General features: G+C 48.1%; 1 protein-coding gene across 1 annotated transcript in view; it reads left to right on the forward strand.

Moving 5' to 3' along the window:
• The window catches only part of Auh (AU RNA binding methylglutaconyl-CoA hydratase), a 113784-nt gene that overhangs the window by 92149 nt on the left and 1909 nt on the right, over positions 1–19726 (forward strand). The window contains exons 7-9 of the mRNA XM_059262937.1: positions 15847–16034; positions 17307–17357; positions 18148–18195. Coding sequence (XP_059118920.1) covers positions 15847–16034; positions 17307–17357; positions 18148–18195 — 287 coding nt within the window. The remainder of the gene's footprint in view (positions 1–15846; positions 16035–17306; positions 17358–18147; positions 18196–19726) is intronic.

The raw sequence follows: 19726 nt of genomic DNA on the forward strand, positions 1-19726 counted from the left end.
CTAGACGGTGTTGGATCCCCTGGAAGTGGAGTCAAATGATTGTGAGCTACATGATGTGTGATGGAAACCCAACCTGGGTTCTCTGCAAGCGAAGCACAGACTCTTAAACACTGAGCCATCTCCAGCCCTCTTGTGAGGTTTCAGTTGCACACCATAACATACTTCCCGTTTCTGTAGGTGCTCTGAGGAATGTGTCTGCACGCTAAAAAGAATGAGAAGGTGTTCCTCACAGGCTTGGTTTCTGTAGTAGACGCCATGGACTTAGGATGAGATGATTATCTGAAATCAGAATGTCTAATCCCAAAGCTCTAGTTATTAGCCCACTTCATGTACACTGTGTAGAATCCCAACTTTGTATCCCTTTTAAAATATTCATTGTAAATTTTATATATGTGTGTACATACACACGTGTACAGATGCCCATGGAACCAGGAGAAGGTATCAGATCCTCCTGGAGCTGGAGTTCCAGATGGTTGTGAGCTGCTGCCTGATGTGTGATGAGAGCCATACCCGGGTCCTCTGCAGGAGCCACACACACACACACTTAACCATTGAGCCAGCTCTCCAGCACCTCAGTGCATTCTATTAAACATGAGACTGCCAGCTGCCAGGTTAGTTTTGCTAGTTCCCCTTGAGTAGTGGCTCTTCTGAGGTAGAAGTGTTTAATTAGGTCCATGTTTGCTAGAATGTCCCTTACTGACAGAATGACATGAGGGGCCGGCTGATGGCTTCATCATTAGAGTCCTGCTCTGCAGGCATGTGACAGGACACAGCTGTAATCTCGGCACTGGGCAGAGGCATGAGATCAGCCCAGCTGCTCTGGTGGGCTCCAGGCCTAGTAAGAGACTCTGTTTCAACAAACAGGGTGCATAGTGGTAGAGACGACACCTGGTGTCAGCCTGTGGTGTGTGCACACCTACATGTGCACTTACCACACCCACGTGAATACATACGTACTGACCACACACACATACAGAATAAAAATTTTTAAAAATTGCATGGTGAGTTATTTTCTAAAAAGTAATGGATCCCATTATACCTTTAAAAATCATGTATTTGATCTATCTGATTGTCTATCTGTCTGTTTCTGTCTGTCTGTCTATCTGCAGTGCCAGGATGAAATCCAGGTCTTTCCACATGCTAAAAAAGTGCTCTACCACTGACTGTAGCCAAAACCCCTCCATTGGATTTAAAGGGAAAAATTAAAAAACACAAACCTAGAAGACAATAGTAATAACTACAACTGGACTAGAAAGTTTTGCATATTCCAGTTACATCCACCTCTGTGCCCCATGTGCCCTCAGTCCAGGGCTGAAAAGGTCCCGTCCCCATCAGTGTGTGACACTGTTTTGCGTTCGTCAGCACATGTGTTGTACCCACACGTAGTGCTCAGTGGTGAGTTCTTCAGACGGGCTTCAGCTTTTGTCTCCAGGGTGGACCTTGGCTACCCAGGGGTCCCCATTGTGTTCTCTCCCTGTGGGTTGAGACTCTGCAGGACCGCTTCCCAGCCATGTCATCCTTAGACATAAGAGGTAGCATGGTGGTGATGTGTGAGCCCTCATCTCACCGTGCCTGCTGCCAGGCCCTAGACTTGGTGTGGGTAATGGGCTCATGTGGGTGTTGGGCATGCGTGTAAGTGCCTGGTACACATAACTGGGCACTCGTCCTTCCCCACAGTCTCTTTTTCAAGGTAGTTATTTCTGTGGCGCTGTTCCTCACTCATAGGTGAATGCTCTTAAAAATAACTCAGGTAAATAAGAAAGAAAAGAGAGATTGATCGATAGGTGTGTAGATTCCCTCAACAGCTTTGGTAGCTCAGCTAGACATAAAAAACCATTTCACCACAGAGGATGCTGAAGGAAATGGAACAGAAATGCTCACCCTGTTCATCACATGTTAGTTGTGGTTACTCCTTAGCATTTGCTAGAAGTTGCTTGCAGGACGGCCCTCCCCTGTGGAGAGCACAGCCTGAGGACCTCACAGTCTTTAGTAGATAGTGCATTTGCATGTGACCTGTGAGCACCCTCCCTGTACCTCTAGTTTGCTGGTATATGTACATTGTGCAGATGTCCACTAAGCTGCATTATTCAGAGTAGGGACAAGGACAAATGTCTGTCTGTGTTCAGTAATATTTTCAGCCTGTGGTTGCTTGAGTCTGTGGGTGCAGAACCTGCGGACATGGGGGGTAACTACATACAGTCACAGCACTTAGGGGGCAGTGGGAACCATCCATTGTTTGGCCAGTGTAAGAATTTGTGCCCGTCCTGAGTGGAATGCACAGAGGCCATAGGATTATCAGGAAGCCAGAGAGCAGGCTCAGGAGTCAGGACAAAGCAGAGGCCCTCTGTCCTGGCATGTCCTCCACACTTGGCCCCCTTTCCCTTCTTCTTTTACAGGCTCTTTGAGAAGCCACACCTCTGGCTTTTGTAATGAATACTTGATCAGCCATGATTGACTTGTATTTACCACTCTCCAGTGGCTCCTCTCAGAAGCTCAGCTCCTCTGTAAGTAGTGCAGACCCCACAGGGGATTCCTTCCCAAGTTCTCATGGAAAATGCAAAGCAGAGGGTGTGCTTGCCCAGGCAGCTTCTGCTTGGAGGACAGATGGGAACATGCTGAGGTCCCTTGCTGAGCAGGATGGATTAGTTAGGAAAAGTTAGAGGAGCTTAACACTTGACTGTGCCAGGACACTCCAGATGTTAAGGGGCACCTATGGAGGAGGGGCAGAGCGCGGCTGCTGCACCTAGGGCACAGACAAGGAGAAGGGAGGGTGGCCCCACGCATCTTGGTGACCTCACAGGCTTGCCTTGTATGAGGAAGTTGCTCATTGATTCTGGAGTGGCTTCTCTCTAGCTGGCCCTTCTGCCTTCACAGCAGGCAGAGGTATGCATGTTCTCTAGCACAGGGAGCCAGTCCCTCTCTGTGTTAGAGTGAACAGCCCCTGGGTATTGGGGTTGCACATATCATCATGTGCAGTCTGATAGGAGGAGGCTTGTCTTGAGGGTGACTGTCTGCCGTCATAAGATGGCAGTGCTGGGAGTCCTGATTCATTTAGAAGCTAAGATTGGAGCATTACTTGAGCTCAGGGGTTTGAGAGTAGCCTGGGCAACATCGTGCTGACTTCTATTGCAACAGGAAGGACAGATGTAGTGGAGGACACCATGATCCTCTGTTGTCTTAGTTAGGGTTACTGTTGCTGTGATCAAACATCATGACCAAAGAAACTTGGGGAGGAAAGGGTTTCTTTGTCTTACACTTTCATATCACTGTTCATCATCAAAGGAACTCAAACAGGGCAGGAACCTGGAGGCAGGAGCTGATACAGAGGCCATGGAGGGGTGCTGCTTACTGGCTTGCTCTCATGGCTTTGCTCAGCCTGCTTTCTTATAGTACTCCTGACCACCAGCCCAGGGATAACACCACCTACAATGGGCTGGGCCCTCCCCCATCAGTCACTAATTAAGAAAATGCCAGATTTTTTGAAGGAATTTTCTCAATTGAGGTTCCCTTCTTTCAGATGACTCTAGCTTGTGTTAAGTTGACATAAAACTAGCCAGGACAGCTACATATGGAAACCTGGAAACTTCTCCTATTTAAAAAGCTTGCAGACTCAGTGCCTGTTTTTCAGAGAACAGAAAACGGTCTTCTCGGCTTCCTGCTGGTTGCTCTCCGTTAGTCGCTTTAGGGTGGAAAAAGTGGACTTTTTTTAGGGAGAGTACGTGCATTACCAGGTTGTTTCTATTTGCAGTAGTGGTCCATGCTACAACCAGACACCACCAAATAGGGAATGGGTGGTGCCTGGGGAGATGGATGTGTCTATGGTGTGCTTGCCATGCAAGTGTGAGCACTCGAGTTCAGTTCCCAGAACCCATTTTAAAAAGTGGAGTGTGGTGGCATGTGTTTGTAATCCCAGCACTGGGGAGACAGAGACAAGAAGATTCCTTGGAGCTCTCTGAGTATCTGGGAAATAACCCCCACCCCCACCCCGTGAGTTCTAGTCCCTTAGGAGAGCATATCATAACCCTGACTGCAACCGCACAGTGCGCTCGCTGAGGGATGTAGTCAGCGGGTCCCTTGGCAGAACCCTCTTATGTGACTACATGGTTAAAAGGAATTTTCGGGGGAATCAGAAAACCTGCACACTGTCCTGCTGTAGCAGTGAGGACTGAGGTAAATGCCTGGGGAGAGTTCCTGTGAGCTAGGGAGGCCACAGTGTGTATGCTTCCATCCACAGACCTGTCCCCAAGACAGCAAACACAGGACAGTTCTCTACGTTTGACCTAGAGCAGTGGTTCTCAACCTATGGGTCATGACCCTTTCACAGGAGTTGCCTAAGACCATCAGAAAACACAGCTGTTTACATTACAATTCATAACAGTAGCAAAATTACAGTTATGAAGTAGCAATGAAATAATGTTATGGTTGGGGGTCACCACACCATGAGGAACTGTATTAAAGGGTCTCAGCATTAGGAAGGATGAGAACCACTGCCCTAGAGGCTTCCCCTCCCCACCCTTTAATTCCTGAAAGAAAGGAGTAATGGGACTATAAATTTTAAGAAACCCTTACATTGTTTTGAAAATCTTTTTAAAAAAAATTAAAGTGAAGGGACACAGTAGTTGAAAGCACATTTTAAATGCAGCTTTTGTCTTGAATGTAGTATCCGGAGTGCTTTCCATATGTATCTTACACCTCTGGCCATACCTGACTGCCACAGGTCACTTGTGTACAGTCAGCTGACTGCATCAGCCCAGCCCAGAAGGAGATTCTCAGGATTCCCTAGGACTCTCTTCCTGTGTCCTCAGCTACACTGTGTCCCGGCCAGGCTGTGCCTCCTGCAGAGCTCGGTCTGGGTCAGTCAGTGTTCAGAAACACTGCTGTCCTTTGCCTGGACACCGGTCCTTCAGGCAAGCAAGCTTTGTCACTGGGGGCCATGAGCAGAAGAGTCACCCTGCTGATAGTGGTGTGCTTGTGTAAACTGCATTCAAGCTCCTGAAAACCCATGTGCTGGCCTGCACCATGCTGCCTTGCACAGCTCTGTCTGCCATTCACACAGCCTCTTCTTGGACTCTTGTGTTCATGTTTTTCCTGCTTGTTTCCAATAATTGTAGGCATTTTTAGAAAGAGAAACATCATTTTGAGGCATTTTGCTCCTTCTAAGACAAAAATAATAACCAAAACAAATGTAAACATTGAAAAACAAGGCCTGGTGCAAAGGCGTCTCATTGGGAAGGGGTTCTTATCTACTCATTGTCCCCATGCAAAGAGTAAACTGCAGTCTCCATGTCTCACCACAAGTCAGAAGAAACAAATGTGGGTCGAAGACAGACGTATAGAAGCCCAAAGTAGAAACTGCCCTCCTGTCGTTATCCACAAACATTGGAGTACAGCCTTGTGCATAGTGTTTATGTTGTAATAATGTAGGAATGGCTTGTGCATGTGCAGGGGGCTAACAGATTTGCACATACTGTATTCTTTACATTAGAGGCTTGAGAATTTATGGGCACCGAACCCCAGGGGTCCTGAAACCCTTTTCCCCATGACTTGCCGGACAACAGCCAGATCCATCTAGGTGAAAAGTGTTGTCAGAAGACGTGTGTACAGTATGAGGGCATGACTGACAGACGACTTTGTGCCTGCAGTATGTAGAGAACCCTTGAAGTCAATAGAAGGAAAACTAAAGAAATCAGTTGAAAAAAGAGCCAAGAGATTTGAGATGTCCTTGGAAATTAAAGAAACTGGTTGAAGAAAGAGCCAAGGCTGTGAGCAGATTTCCTCTGAGAAGTGGAAGGGCAGCAGATAAGAGCGTGGAGAGATACTGGGCATGGCAGGCCCGGGTGGGGATGCTGACGTAGCACAGGCAGGCCTGAGCTTTCACCCACAGCCGTGGGCACTGCTGTTGGTGTGGGGCGTCTGCAGCTTCGAGACTCTGCGTGTGAAAAGATAGACACGAGGTAGGAAACACTTTGGGATTCTCCTAATCAGTTAAGCGCCTGCCCACACCTGAGGAGTGTGGTGGCATCTGGACTGTGGCTGCGGTCCGTGAGAGTCTCCTGCAGTTACTTTTATAGCTGGTGAACATCATCCTTGTTTCTTCTACATTGCTCTGTCTGTTCACCCGCTCCCTGTTGGTGCACACAGACTTGTTTTCCTTTCTTTGTTACTGAAATACTGTCACAAGGAAAAGCTTCACATACTGTGTCACAGTGTGCCATTCAGTAAGTCCCCAAGATTATTGGAATAGCCCTGTCACTACAGGGTAGGTGTTCTGAGGGGCTGTGACAATCCTCTCTGCCTCTTCCTCCAACCTTAGGTAGTTGCTGATCTGACACATGAACAGGGCATTCTGAGTTTGTGTGCCTCACACATCCCTTTTCTAGCCAAATTGACATTTTAGCGTCTATTTGAGGTATTGCCCTCTTGACATTTTTAGCCTGCTAGTTTTGATTTCAGGAGTTTCTAGTGTATTAGGAATGTGTGTTGTGTGCTTTGATCTTATCCCTCATTTCCTCCTTGTCCTCTCTCCTCCCTACCAGTCCACTTCCTCTTCTTAAGTAGTTCTCCCCTACATGTTCCCCATCTTAGACAGGGGGGCGGGGGGAAGCAAGCGTGCACCATTTGTCTTTCTGAGCCAATATTTGTCTTTATTTCATTTAATGTAATATCTCTGGCTCCATCTACTTTGTGGCAGATGCCACAGTTTCATCCTTCCTTATGGCTGAAGATGCTCCAGTTCGTGTATATCCCAGACCTCCTTCCTCTGTTCATCTGCTGACTGTCACCAGACGGTGGGTACAGTTTTAGTTTCCTGCAGATGCACCATCCTGATTTCTGTGCTGGCTGCACTGGTTTAATCCCCACTGAAGTGCGCTCTCTCCGGCTTTTGATTTTGTTTTGGTAGTGTTCTTCTGACAGGTGCATTTCTCTGATGGCTAAGGGCATTGAACATTTCTTCGTGTATTTATTGGCCACTTATACTTGACTTTCTTGAGACATGCCTATTCATTTCACTTGGCCTTTGTTGACTGGATTATTTAAGGTTTTTGTGTTTCAATTCATGTTCTTTTTACGTTCTGTGTATACACCCACCAGATGTCTGGCTGAAGATCGTTTGCCGTTTTCTTTGCTGTGCAGAAGCTTTTTAAATGTGATGTAACCCCACTTGTCAGTTCTTGCTCTTATTTCTGAGCTATCAGGCCCTATCGGGCAGTCTTTCCCTGTCTGTGTCCTGAGTTTCTTCTAGTAGCTTTAAAATTTCAGGTCTTCCCCCACTTTGAGTTGGTTTTCTTCAGTGTGAGAGGGGATCTAGTTTAATTTTCTACATTTGGATGTTCAGCTTTCCCAGTGCTTTGTTGAGGAGGCTCTTCTTCCTCCAATTATAATTTTATCACCTTTGTTAAAAGTCAGAGTACTGTAGATGTGTGGGCTTATTTCTGGGTCCTGTGGCATTCTGTCGGCCTGCGTTCTGTTACCATGTTGTTGTCGTTTGCTTCTAGTATAAATGAGAGAGTTATTATGACGCCTCGGCCGTTGCTGTTTCTCCTCAGGATTGCTTCGGCTAGTCTGGATCTCTTGTCCTTCTGTGTGAGTTGTAGGGTGGTTTTCTGTGAAGACTATCTCTGGGGTCTTGATAACAGTTGCATCGACTCTGTAGGCTACTTTCAGTAGCATAACCACTTTACTACATTGATTTTGCTGTCTGCGAGCCTGGCAAGTCTTTCCACCTACTCTGCCTTCTTTGGTTTCTGAAAGTTTTCTTACAGAAGTCTTCCATCTTACTGGTTAGGTTTATTTCTCTGTATTTTGTTTGTGTGCTCATTCATTCATTCATTTCAGAGCTATTATCAGTGGGATTGCTTTCCTGATCTCTTTCTCAGCTTGCTTGTTATTGATACGCAGAGAGGCTGATGATTTCTTTATGGTGGTTTTGTTTCCTGCCACTTTGCTGAAAGTGTTCATCAGATCAAAGAGTTCCCTGGTGGCCTTATGGTCTTCGGGGTGTAAGATCATGTCATCCCAGATGGGGATACTGTGACCCTTCCTTTCCCACTCAGGTCCCTTCTGTTTCTTTCTCTTGCTTATTTCTCTGGCTCACTAGCATTCTGTGAGTAATCGGAGATAAGAGTCCCGACTCTCTCTCATCCTTGGTTCCCTTTTAGTGTAGCACTGGCTCAGGGTTGGTTACACATAGCTTTTATTATGGTGGAGGAATGTTCCTTCTTACCCTGTTGTCTTTTATCATGAAGGGAAAGTGAACTTGGTGGAGAGCCTCCTGCATCTCTTGAGATTATCGTGTGATTTTTCTTTTATCCTTGGACCAGGTGGTTGTAATATTTTCTGCTTTCTTTCGGCTTTCCTTTCGTTAGGTAAAAAGGAAGATACCTTCTCCACACCCTGGGAACACCTGACAAGGAGAGGGGCGCTGTGTTCTGGAATCCCAGCATGCTCTGTCCTGGCTTGAATGCCTGTCCTGTGCCTTCTCTGTTGGTCTGTACCTCTTCCTCTTGAGGGCTGTCTGTCCACACCGACTTCACCCCCTCCACGCCCTTTTCAGTTATTTTTTACAGACTTTGAAGAAAATAGAGAGGAATTAGCTATGACCTAAGTTCCCTGCAGGTATCTGCAGTAAGCTGACAGTCGTTGCAAGGGTTTCATTTAAAATACTGACAGTGTGGGTTAATTACACACACACACGCACACACACACACGCACACGCGCACACACACACACACACACACACACACACACACACACACACACTGTACACACACCCCGTAAATCCACTGCTGCCCTCCCTTGGCTGTTGTGTGTCACAGTGGTGACAGATGCTCCTGTTCTCACATGGAAGCAGTGACAGTGTCAACCGTGTCCCCACTGTCCCCTTACTGTTCCCCTGGGTGAGGCCCCCCCACCCCCCAGGGGTGCAGAACTCTGAGGCCAGGCTGGTGCTGTGGCAGGGACGGCACTGCCCTGCCATGCACATTTGTCACCCATACACTCAGCAGTGTGGTTACGGAGCTGTTGTGAGATGTGATGGGTGGAATGAAAATTAGACAGCTTAGCTTCCAGCTACGCTTTAAAATAGTCTGAAATATCAGAGTGCAGAAGACTGCATCAAACACAGGTGTTAAGGCTGAGCTTGCGGGTCTGTTTATTTAGGAGCAGTCTCTGAGAAGGAAGTCTGTGGGTGGCTGGTGCTGTGGGGTTCCCCGACATTTTAACATGACAGCGCTGACCAGTGTACTGCAATGATACTGTTACTATACCTGTTGCCTCTTGTGGGAGGGGCTGTTCTAAGATCCCCAGTGTAGGCCTAAGACAACAGGTAAGTCCCGTCCACCGCCTTCCCTCTAGGTACATACCTGTGGTGGCATTGAGTGTAGAAACCAGGTGCAGGTGAACACTGACAGCAGTGTAGACCGTCCCTGCCGCCATGGGACAGTAGTGTACACATCTCAAGCACACCTCGGGAGAGGAGATCACATCCTAGGCAGGGCAGCATGGAGCAGACATCACCAAGCTGCATCTTTGTAAAGCCATGAACTACTTCTGAATTTCCGATTAGACTGCGCACATCTTGGGGAGCTGAGCCTCAGAAAGGGAAACTGTGGACAGGGGTGGGGGTGGGGTGGGGAGGGGGTGGGGGGTGGGGGAGCAGTACCATGAGCAGGCGTTGGTGGCTTCCTTTTAGTAGTACAGTCTGAGGGGTAGGCTCAGGAAGCTGACACTGGTTTATGCTGTGGATGGTTTTTCTTGCTGGTTTGGATGAGGATTAAGGTGTTTTGTGGTATATTTTGTTTTTATGTTTGATTGAACTAGGGAGTTTTGTTTGTCTTGGTTTTCTTGAGATATGACTCAGAGTTTTGAAAAACTGACCAGTAGTTGGATATGGTTTACAAAAATAATTTTTTTCCAGTAAGTTAGAATTGCCTCATCTTGCCAGGCTGTGCCCCAGGGAGTGCTCATCCTTTGTTAATGTAAAGCAGTTGTGGACTAGCCTCTCCAGGAGGGCTTTCCTGGGCTGGCATTTACAAAGTGCCCAGTGCTTTCCCTAGTGACCAGTGATTCTAGCTGCTTCATCTTGGTGAACTCTCAAGCATCCTGCTCGTTTAAATTAGTCACTTGGCTGTTTGTTTTTCTGTCTTTAAAAAAAAACCAAAAAAAAAAAAAAAAAAAAAAACCAAAAAAACAAAACAGTAGGCAATTCCCCTCGGACTGGTCCCAAGCACACGACCTCAGAGTTCATGGTGATGGTGCAACAATGGCCTGGCCTAAAAACCACAGACACTGGGAGATGGATCCATGGCAGAGTGAGTGGGGGACAGGCCACCGCCAGGAGGCACAGGTGACTCCCCTCTTCCCTCCACAGCACTGGCTGGCCGAGCTGAGCGCGGTCCCTCTCAGAGCTTGTGTGTCAGAGGAGGACTAGGTGGGGAGTTGTGAGGCTCTGGCCCCTGCTGGTGAGGTGAGGCAGGTGACCTGCTGTACCACCATTCACTCAGGAGCATGCATGTCTGTGTGTGTGTGTGTGTGTGTGGTTTGGTCACTGCAGTTCTGTGAGCCCAGGTTTGACATATAACATAATGACAGTGTGGCCTCCTGGAACTCTTGTGGGCATAGTGTTATGCCGTGTGGTGTGTAGGCAGCTCTCAGTAGATGCCAGTTGTGTGTTCATGACAATTCTGCTAGCCTCGAATCTTGCGGTTTTCACAGTGTGACCTACTTTTGTTAGGAGAAATAAACTTTTCATGTCTTCATCTCTGAGTCATTGTTTGGTTATATTTTGGAAACATTAAATGTTTTCCCTGTTCTCTCCCTTTTTTTTTTCAATAATATTTTGCTGGCCGATGGTAGCGCCTGACATTTGTGAGAAGAGAATGTGTAAGCGGTTGGGTTTGAGGCAGCGCACATGTCTGCTCCTGAGGGCGCTCCACTGTGTCCTAAGCCCTTAGGCCCCTCATTGAGTGAAAGCCACCAGCTCCAGTGCTAGTGAGGAAAGGACTCTTCATGAGTGTGCCCCTCATCCTTTACTCCCCGTGGTCGTGGGCAGCTACCACGTGTCTTCCCTGTGATGTGGTCCAGCAGTAGCATCTTCCATGTTACTCTCTCCCCACTCCTTTGTTGTTTTTTAAAGATGACTCATTAACATGCTCTGTTTCCCTCTCCTCTGCCTGGAAAGGATGGGGATGGTTGTAAACTTCGGGGAGGTGCTCTGAAGGCTTTCTAGAAAAAGGTGTAGGAAGGGATGCACAGTGTGCTGCATGGTCTGCACTGTTCCTGTGGCTGGTCCGCCACTGTGCTTTACTCTGAGTTGACACCCCTTGGAGGGGCTAAGACTGTGGCCTCCCTCTCAAGTCTTGCCTCTCTTGAGTCCACTGAGTCATGTCCACTGAGTCACGCCATGCCAGGAGGCAGCCCCCTCCCCTGGCTCTCTGCTGCAGGACACAGAATGTTAGCCGGAGGCAGAGGAAGTCGGAAGCAAAGGCCCCAGCCTATGAGGCTCAGCCAGATAGCAGGCACAGGCCTCCTGGGCTCGGGACCTGCAGAGCCTGTGAGATGAGAGGCGTTGTTTTGATTAGTGGAGTCCTTTGCCGTGCTCGCTAGCTGACTACCACGGCCCTGTCATCCGGTCACAGTGGTGATGAAACCTTTTCTTGGTAAAGAACTTGGTGAAGACACTGTTACCACCAAGCTGAGTTTGGAAATGCTGTTGCATAATTGGTTTTCAACATTTAAGATGAGAGGGGGTGTGTGTGTGTGTGGTGTGTGTATGAGAGAGAGAGGTGGGGGGGCAGTGGAAACATGGCTCAGAAGTTAAGAGCTCTAGCTTGATGTTCTTACAGAGGATCCAAGTTCAGTTTTCAGCACCCAAATGGTGGCTCACAGCCCTACCTATAACTCCAGCTCCAGGGATTCTCTGGCCTCTGTATGTCCACTTAGACGTTTGTGCGCGCGTGTGCACACACACACACACACAATTTTTTTTACTGTAAGAAAAAAAAGGAGAACCAAGTGATAAACAGAGCTCATGGAGTAGCCCGGAGCCAGCTGATGGTCCTCACCATCAGTGTGAAAGCTGTATTTCCAGCAAAGTCACTGTGTCAGAGTACCTCTCTCAGGGGCTCCTTTAAGGCTGTGTTCCTCTAGCAGCACAACCGTGTCGTGTTACACACACACACAGCACCTGTTCTATTAGGTAGACGAGGCAGTCATCACAGAAAGAGACCAGCCTTTGATGTTCGCCGTTGTCTATAACATACTGCTGTTAGGAATAGGGACTGAACTGGAGGAGTGCCACACGGGACAGTAGACATGGTCATGGTGTGTGGTGGCATGGTGCCTTATGTTAGCAGCTTGAGCGCGCTAGCTGGTGCCATGTGGTGCTACAGGGTTCAGTGGCTCCCTCTTCCTGGCAGCCTCTTTGGGTTGCCACTCCTGAGAGCATCACGCCGAGTTAGGTTGGTGTGTTGATGGCAGAGACCTGCTGGCAAGCTCTCCGCTTACATGAGATTTGCAGAGTCCACTTGGATGTGTGGGAACAGCTATTGTGAGGTAGTCATTTCGTTTCTGGATGCTCTGAAGACCCACGTGGAGTTCAGCCTGCAGACTGCACATGGTGCACAGGGTGGCTGGGCTGCTGGGAGCGGCTGGAATGGTCAACATGCTCTTTGGCTGTCTTCCATAGCCGTTTAAAAGGAAGACTGTTCATCTGGTCTGCAGGGATGTGCTTTTAAAATGCTAAGAGTCTGACATGGGGCTGATTACAGCTAGGGGTGTAGCCTGAGGCAGGGCTTTTACCACAGTTAACAAGGCCCTGGATTAGCGCCCCAGAACTACAGAAAGAGAAGTTAAGACAGATACAGTGATGTCTGAACAAACACTTTTTGTTAAAGAAAAAATGTACAGAGAAACATTTAAAAAGCATCGTTTTGTTTGTAGTGGGTAAGGCTTTAGCATGTCTTTCTCTAACAGTGTACTAGTAGAAAGGCTTTCACTAATTAACTCTGAAACTGTAAAGCTGTAGTAAGTGTTCTAATTTGCCGCCGGTTGCTTAATTGACCTTGTGAAAATAATTGAATGTCTAACCTGTGTCTTCCCGTCCGGTCTTTAAACATTCTAGTTTTGCTAAGGGAGGTGTCAGCGAGGGCGGGCCGAGCTCTCCCTGCATGGTTCAGGACGTTCTGCTGTGGTTCAGCTAGTTGATTTTTCTCCTCGTGTGTTCCGATCTTGGGCTCCCACCCCATTGCTTTACAACATGCCCAGAGCATGGAGGAGTAGAAAACATTACAACACTGTAAACAGTGATCAGATTGAAGGCCAGATATTCCTATGGTTCTGTGTGCTCGTGACACGGCGTGTTCGGGGCCTGTAAACATATTGTGAAGGAGAGAGAGTCAGTTGTGTGAGCAATGGGCCCTGGTCCACTGAGAAGACTCTGCCCAGCTCTCAGCATCTGTTGCATGAAAGGGCATTTACTGCAGTGTGGAGCTCTCTGCTTAAGAGAAGAAATTTAGGAGTTCCTGGGGTCAAAGGTCACTGCTAATCCTGTAGGTAAAATTCCTTGCTATGGCCTGTGTAGCTTTCAACTCTGAGTCCATGCGCCAAGCGTCCCCTTTTGTTAGTGTGGATTCTTTTTCCTTGAAGTCAAGAGGGTGGAAAGATGGAGGACAAACAAACCAGACCAAGCGGGGTGCTTTCTACAGTTTACATTTCATACTGGATGGGCCCAAATTATGTTCAGTTGTTTATACATTATGCTCTAATCGATTATGAATGTCAAAGCTTTCTTAAGGGACATTGTGTCTGTCTGCTGTCTTCTGCATTAGCATTGTGTTTCTCCTCTGGCAAAAGCTTGCTCTGCCTGAGCCCCTGCCCGAGCCCCTGCCCGTTTTATCTAATTTTTTTTTTTTATGCCTTCCATTAGATTACATAACAGAAATTACAAACCAGGTCTGACATTTCCAGTATACTTTCACCCTATTCAAATAACATGTAAATGTGAAGTGTAATGACGTGATTAAATCGGTTTTGCCCATTTAGTTTGTGACTGCTGAGTAATCTACCCACTTCACTCTACTAGAAACAGAGACCCCATTGAATTCCTCATGCTGTGAGACACATAGCAAGGAGAGTTCCATTTCCAAGCCCCTGTTCATTTGTGTGAACCAGCCCTAGCTAGTGAATAGTCAGTCACAAGTAAATGTTCGTAGCCAGTGCTTACTTAATTCAGGTCTCCAGCAAATGGAGTACTTTTTACCCTTTTCCTTTTCTTTCTGCGCACTGATGGTTTGCAGACATGATGGCAAGGCTTCAGCAGCCGTTTTGGACCCCTGAGCTAACAGAGACTGGAAGACACCAGGTGTGGATGATAGCAAAGGAGAAACAGGAGAGAGTCTGACCTCAGGGAAGTTCTTTGCCGTCTTTGTGCATCCTTGAGAGAATTAGTCCCTCAAGTTCTTGTTTTACTTCTTGGGCTTCAAGAAACAGTTAAATCACAATGGTAAAATGTATGCCTTGCTGAAGAGGCTGTATTTAGTAAAGTGGGCAGTGGGAAGGTTGAAGATATGCTGAGATCACATGGAAGTGCTGAAAGATGGAGCTCCCTCCCTGAGTGGGGGGAGGGGCAGAGACGACTCATTAGTCAGTGCTCACCCTGGAGGCATAAGCCTCAACTCAGTGCAAAATATTTAAGAGAATATTCGGAACATGTGTGTGAAATCATGGCTGTCCCACATCTTCAGCACCACAGAGAAAAAGTGCTGCATGAACCCAGATCAGGCCCTCACCAAACAGAGCCCATGGGTTCCCATCATCCCAGAGGGCCTGGCTCTACCCTCAGTGGGAAATTCTGTGTTGTCAGGTGTTCAGTAGGTTAAAATCTGCAAGCTAGGGATGATTTTTAGGGATTAAAAAGTTGTTGGTTGGGGCTGGAGAGATGGCTCAGTGTTAAGGGCCCTTACTGCTCTAGAAGACCTGGGTTCACTTCCCAGCACTCATTTGGGCAGCTCATAAGCACCTGCAACTGCAGCCCTGGGGACCTGGCACCTCTTCCCAGCCCTTTCCCCGGAAGACGCTGCAGCGGATTGGTGTATGGATGGAATGCCTTAGCCCATGACCTGTGTTTACCCTAAATTGGGCAGTTGTCCCAGAGTCAGTCACTCAGCTCTTGGAGTCCCTGAGGTACTAACTGACAGAGCTGAGACCACGTGTGTAGCCCTGGCTCTGCAGAGCAGCTTCCTCAGTAGAGAGAACACATCTGAGTGAGGAGGGGTGTGAGTAAGTGAGGGAGGGAGTGAATGAGCGAGTGAGTGAATGAATGAGTGAGTGAGCGAGTGAGCGAATGAATGAGTGGATGAGCATCTTCAGTAGTGTAGAGGCCTGCAGGAGCAGTGAACGGTGTAGGACAGGCCAGTTCTCATCACAGTTGCTTTAATTTCTCCTGACTTAGAATTAGCTTACAATTCACACCATCAAGTGTGGAGTCTCTTTGTGAACTGAACTTGTCAGAATTTGGAATGGAAGCTTGATGAAACTATTTCTGGTGGGTGGATTCCTGGGAGCCCTGCCTGCCTGCTGCTGTCTGCTGGCATGGTATTGGCTTTTGCCAGTGACTGGGAGGAGGGCCTGTCCTTGCCAGACCTGCCTTGGCCCGGAGAATATACATGCTGGGTCCAGGTGCCCAACCACTCCATGACATGACAGCCTACGTGCTTCAGGTTATCGGTTGTGTAACTCTGTACACTGGAGCCTTGCTTGAAGCACATAAATATCTCTGGCCCTGGTTTATTTTTAGGAGGGAATTCTTTCAGATCATCATGTGCCCTTCTTCTCTCCTCCACCTTTCAGGAGGGACACAGAGATTGCCGCGTGCCATCGGGATGTCCCTGGCCAAGGAACTCATCTTCTCTGCACGAGTTCTTGATGGTCAGGAAGCCAAAGCTGTGGGCTTGATCAGCCACGTGCTGGAGCAGAACCAGGAAGGAGACGCTGCCTACAGGAAGGCACTGGACCTGGCGAGAGAGTTCCTACCTCAGGTACCAGTGCGAGCCCCCGAGTCCACCTGAGATCACTCAATAACATTCTCCCATAGTGCAGCATCCAACTCACAAGCCAGGGTGGCCCTGTCCTGCCTCTCAAGTAAAGCAATTAAAATAAGATTTGAAGGTAATCCGAGGGCTGCACTGGAGACAGACACATGGCACGCATGCATAACACACACACACACACACACACACACACACACACACACACACACGTTTAACTCCCTAGCAAGTTTTTTTAGCTTGTTTACCAACTTGTACTCTAACCTAAGTTACCTCCATAGAGAGAGTGAAGGTGGGCTGCTACCTCACATTAAAGCATGTAGATGACACTGTCTCCCACTGCACACTCCTGTGGAGGCCAGGGATTGCCGTTGATGTCTTCCTCCATTGTTCTTCATCTTGTATATTGAAGAAGGATCTCTTTCTTGGGCCCCGAGCTTTGTAGTTCAGCTCATCAGTCCAGTCAGCGTGCTTTCTGCCTGTTTCAGCCTCCCCAAGTTCTGGGATTACAGGCTGGCTGCCACACCAACCTGTCATTCATGTGTGTTGAAGATCTGAACTCTGAGTAAGCACATTACCCACTGAGCCCTTTCCTCGGCCCCACTGTGTTGTGTGATAATCTAAAAAGACCATTCAATTCAAAATATAGCATCCAGTTGACACTTATCTCCTGTGGATAGATGTAAATCAAGATCTAAGAACTCAGTTCTGTTCGCAGAGTATGGCCGTCTCTAGGGTAGGGATGGCAGCTGAGATACCACAGCATGTGAGCGTTCCTGTCTTCTCAGAGAGCATTTAGTTCTTCCCTCCATAACCCAGACATACCTGAGGGGACACATCTGTGCCAGCCCACCATCACTGCAGTTAGCTCTCCGTGCTGCAGGAGAAGAGATAGCGAGTACGTAAGGGATGGCTCAGAGCCTCACCTGGCAGCTGCAGTTCATCTCCAGCCTGAGCGCCAGGCGTCGCCCCGGTTGGTGTGGTGCTGAGCCCGGGCTCCCCTCTGCTTCACTTGAAAGGACAGGACCTGAGGAGTGCTGGACGTTTAAAGGACATACAGCTCCTGCTGCCATCAAGACCCAGTTTGATCAGTGACAGCCACTCTGAAGTCCAAGTCGCTCAGAAAGTCGGTTTCTATCTAGTGTCTCGGCGGTGGTTAGCTGATCCGTGGATCCAGCGTTGAGAATATGTGAATTCTGCTGAGGTAGTCTGCATAAATTGCCAGGTTTTAATTAAACTTTGTTTCTTTCCTTTGACTTTCAGGGGCCTGTTGCAATGAGAGTGGCCAAACTAGCAATTAATCAAGGGATGGAGGTGAGTGTTTCGGGTGCTGCCGGGGAAGGAGACTGCTGCTCAGAATCAGGCTTAGACACCTGTGTCCTTCCTAGTGCTCTGGAATGCAGCTGCTGCCATATTGACTGAAGCTGTCGGGATTCCCTTCAGGGCCATAGCTGCAGAATTCCAGTGTCCCTGCAACTTAGGGCAGCCTTGTTCTCTCTGCCATTGCTTTAGTGGGGTCCTCAGCCAGTCCTGAGGAAACAGAATCCTTAGCCAGATCACACCTCTATCAGTAATCCAAGGAGAGCCTCCCAGCTCCATGCTGAGTAATTGCTTTCTACCTGGAATCTTTCATGTGTGTGCAGGGAGAAGCACTGAACCCAGGCTGGTCTGAGGGTGTTTGTGTGTCACACTGGGAACATGACTGCAAAGGAGAGGAGTCCTGGGCTAGTGGAACAGTGGACAGTGCAGATTCTCATAAACTTTGGAACTCGCGTGCATGCGTGCGTGCATGCATACATGCATGCATGCATGCACAAGTCTTCATTAACCGTCACTGTACCCCCTACTTAGTGAGTACTGCAGCTAGCTCTTTGTCAGACATGCCTCTGAAGCAGAGAGAAGTCACATAACTCTCCCAAGTTGCACAGCTCTTGATGGTGGGGTCAGACTGTGACTTCAGGAGTTTAGTTGCAAGTCTCAAGTTGCACATACTTCTGAGCAGTTGTGCTATGTTTGAAGGATTCTGTTATTTTAGATTGGGGCTATTTAGTTTGAGTTTGTATTGAATCCTCCTCATTCTGCTAAAATATGTTTTTATCCTCAGGTCGACTTAGTAACAGGGTTAGCCATAGAAGAAGCCTGCTATGCTCAGGTATGTAGCACGGTCTCAGATTCCGTGAGTGTGCACATTCCAAGTTACATCCATGCATGGTAATTCCAAGGGATTCTGTTTCTGTGTGCATTCCCATCCTCGGGACGGGATTTTTGCAGGGGTGCCCTGCCACGTGCTGATGGGGTTTGTGGCACATTGGCTGTTCCTGGGATTCTGAGCCTTCTGTCTTCACTGAAAAAGAAAACTGTATGATCATATTGATGGACCCCTCTCCCCTAAAGCAAAAGTCTTTGTCAAGGTCTAGTCTATATTCCCCATCAAAGCTCACAAGTAAGTGTGAGCAGAGCAGGCCCTGTGCTGACATGGTCCTTAGCCATCAGGGTCACGGTGGTGGTGTCCTCCCACTGTCCTTTCAGCATCGGGTTAGGAGCCGAGCTAACGCACTAAGCCAAGCTTGAAAAGGTAAAAATGAAGCCACTGACAGAACTGAGGAAATTCCAAAAAGTCAGCAATGGAAACTCTCCTCAGAAGTTACAGCAAGATCACACTAATCCTACACACCAGCAACAAGGGAGGGAAATGTGTGGCCATTAGCTTAGTAGTCAAAACATTTAATAAAGCATCACAAGCTTAGTAAACACCTGTGGCAGACACCGTGATCCGTATCACTAGATGTCCGTGTTTGAGGGCAGGACGACTCAGTATCATTCAGAAGGGAGTCCTGCAGGGTGTGGTGATGCACACCTTTATATCAGCACTCCGTAGGCAGAGGCAGGTGTGAATTCCAGGTCAACCAGGGCTATACAGTGGAGTGAGACCTTGTTTCCGAACAAAGACAAAACGTCTGTACATTTAATTCAGTCACGACAAGGATCTTGACTCCTTACTTTATGGATAAAAGGTTGATTCAGAGTTCAAAGATATGGAACAGATAGCTCCGTGTGGCCAGAGATAGAGCTGGGAGACCAAGAGGACCCAGTCAGGACTCCGATGATGCTGGCGAAAGAGCACATCAGTGGGTCCAGGGGCTGACGTGGGGCCCCACAGCCCAGCCACGGGCACTACAGAAGGACAGCGGTACAGGGCCCCTGGGCATCCACGTACGCGGAAATGCGCAACCTTACCTTTTGCACAAAATGTGGTCCCGAATGGACTGGAGAGCTGAGTGTGCATGGAGCAACTGTAGAGTGTGTAGATGGCGCAGGAGGAAGTTCAGCCTTGGTTTGGGCAGTGTCAAGACCCCAAGAGAGGAGAGTGGTGGGCTGGACAGCACTGAAAGGGTGGAAAGGGGCGAGCTGGAAGGAAGTCTTTCCAAAACACGGATCTGGTGAAGGTCTCACATCCAAGACTCGTCAGGATCTTCAAAGGCTGCACAGTAAGGTAGTGAAAATCCACTTCAAGAATGGACAGGAGGGGCTGGAGAGATGACTCAGTGGTTAAGAGCACTGGCTGCTCTTTCAGAGGTCCTGAGTTCAAGTCCCACAGATTGAGAGTGGGTAAGAGATCTGAATAGCTACCTTGATGCATCACTCACACCTAAAATAAATAAAGGAAAGAAAGAGATCTGAAT

The sequence above is a fragment of the Peromyscus eremicus genome, chromosome 5 (genome assembly GCF_949786415.1).
Source record: "Peromyscus eremicus chromosome 5, PerEre_H2_v1, whole genome shotgun sequence".
Taxonomy (NCBI): domain Eukaryota; kingdom Metazoa; phylum Chordata; class Mammalia; order Rodentia; family Cricetidae; genus Peromyscus; species Peromyscus eremicus.